Source organism: Asterias rubens, chromosome 22, assembly GCF_902459465.1.
Source record: "Asterias rubens chromosome 22, eAstRub1.3, whole genome shotgun sequence".
Classification (NCBI taxonomy): domain Eukaryota; kingdom Metazoa; phylum Echinodermata; class Asteroidea; order Forcipulatida; family Asteriidae; genus Asterias; species Asterias rubens.
This window is the reverse complement of record NC_047083.1, coordinates 3501194-3507775: the sequence shown is the minus strand read 5'-3', so window position 1 is coordinate 3507775 and position 6582 is coordinate 3501194. Positions and strand designations below refer to the sequence as shown.

Genomic DNA, 6582 nt, shown 5'->3' with positions numbered 1-6582 from the left:
AGCAAGTAAGGTTTTATGCCAATTATTTTGAGTAATTACCAAAAGTGTCCACTGCCTTTAAGTGCCACAAAACAATGAAAAAATACAAAAAGCATTAATTTGAGTCTTGCAAAACTGAAAGCGTGGCGTGCAGATTTTATTATGCTAAGAAATTGCTACTTATATCAAATCGTTCTTCGTTAGATCCATATGTAGATAAAGACGTCGTGTCGTTTATGTATGTACAGTGTACACGTAAGTACATCTAAGGTGCAAAACAATTTTTTGTGACAAAGCAAGTGTAAAACGGTCAATTTAATTTTAAAAATAAATTTAATTTGCTATGTGACCAGGGAAATGCTACCATTGTGACAAAGCAAGTGTAAAACGGTCAATTTAATTTTAAAAATAAATTTAATTTGCTATGTGACCAGGGAAATGCTACCATTGTGACAAAGCAAGTGTAAAACGGTCAATTTAATTTTAAAAATAAATTTAATTTGCTATGTGACCAGGGAAATGCTACCATTGTGACAAAGCAAGTGTAAAACGGTCAATTTAATTTTAAAAATAAATTTAATTTGCTATGTGACCAGGGAAATGCTACCATTGTGACAAAGCAAGTGTAAAACGGTCAATTTAATTTTAAAAATAAATTTAATTTGCTATGTGACCAGGGAAATGCTACCATTGTGACAAAGCAAGTGTAAAACGGTCAATTTAATTTTAAAAATAAATTTAATTTGCTATGTGACCAGGGAAATGCTACCATTGTGACAAAGCAAGTGTAAAACGGTCAATTTAATTTTAAAAATAAATTTAATTTGCTATGTGACCAGGGAAATGCTACCATTGTGACAAAGCAAGTGTAAAACGGTCAATTTAATTTTAAAAATAAATTTAATTTGCTATGTGACCAGGGAAATGCTACCATTGTGACAAAGCAAGTGTAAAACGGTCAATTTAATTTTAAAAATAAATTTAATTTGCTATGTGACCAGGGAAATGCTACCATTCTTGTGTGGGTTTTCGGAGGGAAAGTTTCTACAACAATTCGTTCAGTTTAAAACCTGGCTCCATGTTCAGTTGCGATGTAAAGAAAAATACGATTGTCCAGGTTTTTCAAAAAAAAAAAAGGAGGATGATGGCTTTTGTTTTTACTTTATTATTTCGTTCAAAGCTGGCCGCCAAGCATTTTCATTCAAACTGGCCACCAATTCTTCTGTTTAGTGATACCACTTACTTTGTGTAGTAACAATTTCTAATAATACTTTATCGGACTAGTCTTAACCATTTGATCGTTTAAATTTACCCTGCTTCATCAGGCATTTTGTTAACCATCAATCAATTTGTCTAAATTTTATTTTAAAGCACACAGCCCCATGGTTTTAGATGAGCGCTATACTGTTTCAATAAGTCTGTGTTTTAATATTGTAGCTTAATATAAATAAATAAAAACTTGTTGAGGTTGTTTTTTTCCTCCCCTTCAGGACCATGGTTCAAATCTCACCGGGGGCACTACGTGGATTGAGTTTCCAGTCCCTGTCTTGACTGCGTGGGTTTCCAGGGTATACATCAATCTGGCAATCAGGGTACAGTTTGAATATCCATGGGTGGATTCCACATGACTGGTCTTATCTCGAGTTAGGACGAGTAACCCGAACTTCGGACTAGCCTAAGTAAGGACTAATCCTTAATTTTTGTGAAATCGACCCTTGGTCACATAATTATTGTTTAGTAACTAACAAGCATGTCAGCATGTACAACTTAAACACTGGGGGCGGTGAAGTAAAAAGGATGATATTTATTCAATTTGTGCGTTGATGTTTTTACTTAAAGGATTTCTACCTCAGAAAAGTCTTCTCAGCCTCTGATTTCTGAGTACAACATACTTAATTTTTTTTCCATTTTAACACATTAACAAAAATGGTGGTAAAGAGCCCATATATCTTTACAGTTCGAAATGGCCGTTCAAACAGACGGATACTTTTATGAAAAAAAAGTAATATGCGTACACATTCAAACAATAATTTAATATTGTAAACTTGCATTGCATACAAACTGATATTAATTACCGCAAGTGTGTATAATATAAAGAAGAGTTAAAATTACGGTAGACCGTGAATACGAGAATAAGGTTTGCCTTATTCTGATAAAGTATTTTTAAAAGACTTTCAAAATACACTATTAACAACGCGTAGCCCACAGACATGCGCGTCTCGTGTCCGCCATTTTTCGTGTCAAAACGTGCAAAAAAGGATGGTCCCAGTGTTTACGCACCTCCGAACAATGCGCGTCTATCATTTTCCAACCTCGTTCCTAGGAGTGATCGATCTCGCCACGCCATTTTTTTTGCTAAGCCTGCCTTGCTCGATCATGACGAGAGGTATCGATACGGCGCGCTGCCCATGGTAGCGAGGCTTATCATTTTTTTGCCTTCTTGCGCAGTCCATTATTTTTGTGCAAGTCTTGACAAACAAAGTGGCGGTCAGGAGACGCGCGTGTGTGTGCACTGCGAGTTATAGGATGGTCTTAACAATGTGGCACTGTTGTTCACACACACACACACACTCATGTATAATTTTACACTTTAGAAGATTCGCTATACACCATCTGCCATTTCCGTGTCATTCACACACGTCGAAGCAAAGTACGTAGGTAAACAACTTTACCAAAATATGTTCAATTCCCGTACGGGGACTTTCATGGTGTATATTGAATGCTTTGATTGTTACCCCGCTAGATTATAACACACGTTGTACTGTGCGGTACATTCGAGTTGCTAGAACCACTTACATGGGTGTCCGTCGACATGTTTCCCCTTTTCACATTAGACTTGAGGTCGTCCACACCCTCTCCGCCCATCTCATTGGCTGATTTCATCTCAACTCCCGTAGCGTCATGTTTTCTAACCCCTTCGAATAAATTATTATTCACTTTACCCTCGATCGGGCCCTTCGTGTCCTCTTTTATCTTGAACGACGGTATATCGTGGATGACGTCAGAACTTCCTCGTGAGTTGTTGACATTGAGGGCGGTGTTTGTTTTCAGCCTGGAGGAGTGTGATTTGGGTGCCTCTAAGGTGTTGGGGCTATGTACTTGGTTAACCGGGGTGACTGAGCGGTCGGTCTCTAGTCCCACCGGGGTGTAGGTAAGCGAACCTCTGCGTGGTAGTCCACCATCTATCACCCCACCCCTACTCATTGTGCTGCAAAAAGAAACACATCGGTTGCTTTCAGTCACTTCAAATGTAATCGTTTGCTTTCAGTTATTTCAAACTTAATTGTGTTTAAAGACACTGGATACCTTTGGTAATTGTCAAAGATCAGCCGTCGATTTCACAAAGAGTTAGGACTCGTCTTATCTCGAGTTAGGACGAGTAACTCGTCCTAACTCGAGATAAGACGAGTCCTAACTCTTTGTGAAATCGACCCCTGTGCCTTTAAAAATCCCGAACAATTAGAAATGGTGCCGTGGCTGAGCGGGGAACAGCATCGAGTTCAAGTTGTAATGGTTAAGGCATCGGGATATGGGTTCGAATCCCAGTCGTGACACTTGTGTTCTATAGGCAAGATGCTTTTGTCTTACTCAACATGCCAACTTAACAACAGGGCACATATTGGTAAGCTGCGAGAATAGATGTTGTTATTGTGCTTGGAAGCCTTTGGAGTGCCAGGGAGCTGAGAAAGATTATAGGAATGGTAGTGTCCTAATGGCCAGGGAATTAATGTTACAGTTTTGCATACAGCTAGAGTGTAACATCGAGAAAACTTTGAGCAAAAGAAGATGAGTTTGACACTATGAATGCGTAAGAAGACCGAGTGTATAGAATGAAGCACGGCATAGTTGATGACAGTAAAGTTAGTTGGTTATTGGATGTTGGACATTATTATTATGATAGTACAGCAAATACCGATGTTTTTTTTTTTAGATAATTGTCCAACATCCAATTACGATGTACAAGGTAAACATTCACTGTAGAGACCTGTGGTAATGTCCAACATCCACGATCAATGTACAAATGAACATTCACTGTAGAAACGTACGGGAGTGTCCAATATCCAATATCTAAAAAGCAACATCGATATTTGCTGTACAACCATTGTGTGAATATCAAAGATCAAACTAACTTCACTGTCAAGCAACAATGTGGTTAATCGCTAACGTTACCAGAAACAATGAGAAAACAGCAACAAATGGGCATAACACAGCAGAAGTTTCAGCTATACAAATGTTATCAAACAACAGCTGAGTTAATGTGGCACAATGACGATAACCAGTTTATGATTAACCAATATGGTTAATAGCAGAGTTATGTGACACAATTAAGATAACCAGTTTATGTGTCACAATGACGATTGTAACCAGTTTATGATCAACCGGTGATAAACAGTTTATAATTAACCAAAATTAGGTTAGCAGAGTTTATGTGACACATTTACGATAACCAGTTTTTGTGACACAATGACGATAACCAGTTTATGATCAACCGGTGATAAACAGTTTATAATTCACCAAAAGATGGTAAGCAGAGTTTATGTGACACAATTACGATCACCAGTTTATGTGACACAATGACGATAACCAGTTTATGATTAACCAACATGGTTAATAGCAGAGTTATGTGACACAATTACGATAACCAGTTTATGTGTCACAATGACGATTGTAACCAGTTTATGATCAACCGGTGATAAACAGTTTATAATTAACCAAAATTAGGTTAGCAGAGTTTATGTGACACATTTACGATAACCAGTTTTTGTGACACAATGACGATAACCAGTTTATGATCAACCGGTGATAAACAGTTTATAATTCACCAAAAGATGGTAAGCAGAGTTTATGTGACACAATTACGATCACCAGTTTATGTGACACAATGACGATAACCAGTTTATGATTAACCAACATGGTTATAAGAGAGTTTATGTGACACAATTACGATAACCAGTTTATGTGACACAATGACGATAACCAGTTTATGATTAACCAACATGGTTATAGCAGAGTTTATGTGACACAATTACGATAACCAGTTTATGTGACACAATGACGATAACCAGTTTATGATAAACCGGTGATAATCAGTTTATGACTAACTAAAATATGGTTAGCAGAGTTTATGTGATACAAAGACGATAAGCAGTTTATGGTTTAAGCCGAAATGTTGGGCAGAGTTAATGTGGCACAAGAACGATAAGCAGTTTATGACTGACCAAAATTGGTCAGTAGATTTCATGCGGCAGAAGAACGACTGGTAGCTTATGATTAACCAATCAGTTAGCAGAGTTTATGTGACACAGTGACGAGAACCAGTTTATGATTGTCCAGATAGTAAGCAGGATTATTGTGGCAGAGTTAATGCGGCAAAATAACGATTAGCAAACTATGATTAACGAGATTTAAAGGGTGTATGCAACTTTTGTAGGACAGAAAACACAATGTCCACAGATTTACACTAAACTTACACAGTTTGAAGATAATGATAGTAGAAAGCTTCCCTGAAAATAATACGTGCAAAGGTGCTGTAGTTTTGGGGGAAATGAGTACAACAATGTCATGAAAATAATTTTCGTCTCATGAGACGAAAACTATTTTAATCATTTACAAACGTATTTTCATGACATTGTTTTACTCATTTCTCAAAAACTTCAGCACCCCAGTAAGTAATATTTGAAGGGACGCTTTCCACTATCATTATCTTCAAACCCTGTAAGTTTTATGTAAATCTATGGACATTTTGAAAAAGTACCCAAATCCTTTAACGCGGCAGAGTGACGATTATGAAGAACCAAAAAGGTTAACAGAGCTTATGTGATACACTGACGATAAGCAGTTTATGATTAACCAAAATGGTTAGCAGAGTGTATGTGACACAATGGGGATAACCAGTTTATGATTAACCACAAAGAGTAACAAAGTTTATGCGAAACAATGACGACGATAACCAGTTTATGATGAACACAAATGGTTAGCAGAGTTTATTATGACACAATGACGACAACCAATGATTAATCAACATGGGTTAGCAGAGTTAGTGGTAAAACGAAACGAATACCAGAATTTATGACTGAAGTCTCATGATGGAAGCGCTTATGGCACACATAACTATACTACAACGTTTGAGTTGATATAACCATAGTACACAGACCTTACGTCGGGGTGAGGCATTGAAGCAGTTAATACGCCTGAAAAACTGTATCCAAACATAAATCATAATAGAACATCACATAATGTTTGCAAACAACATGTTGTCTGATGTATCTCAACAGGATTTTCCAAGCGGGGAGGGGGGGGATGGGTGGGGTGGGGGTGGGGTGGGGGTGGGGTTGGGGGGGGGGGGGTGGGGGCGTGAAGCGTAATAACAGAAAATGGTGAATGAACTTTGTTGGACTTTCTACCGCGTAACGCGAAGCTCCAACGGTTATGGGCTGACCAAGTTAGATGGGTGCACTCTGGTGGTGCTCTATGGTAAGCACTAAGTTGTGCCTGAAGCAAGTCATTGTACCAGACCTTAAAATCTATTCAAAAGTTTTAAAGGTACACAAAATTTAGTTTCATAAATTACTTGACAGTCTTAGTGGAAAGCTGCATTAATAT

General features: G+C 37.7%; 1 protein-coding gene across 7 annotated transcripts in view; it reads right to left on the bottom strand.

The window, feature by feature from the left end:
• Positions 1–345: 345 nt before the first annotated feature.
• LOC117305091 (soluble guanylate cyclase 88E-like) overlaps positions 346–6582 on the bottom strand; it is an 81935-nt gene continuing 75698 nt past the window's right edge. For 5 of the 7 annotated variants that reach the window (XM_033789826.1, XM_033789828.1, XM_033789830.1 and 2 more), the window contains 2 exons: positions 6134–6178; positions 346–3187 (listed from right to left, as the gene is read on the bottom strand). In XM_033789826.1, the coding sequence (XP_033645717.1) occupies positions 2719–3187; positions 6134–6178 (514 nt within the window). In that variant the 3' untranslated portion in view covers positions 346–2718. The remainder of the gene's footprint in view (positions 3188–6133; positions 6179–6582) is intronic. The other 2 variants (XM_033789832.1, XM_033789829.1) reach the window with 2 other exon arrangements.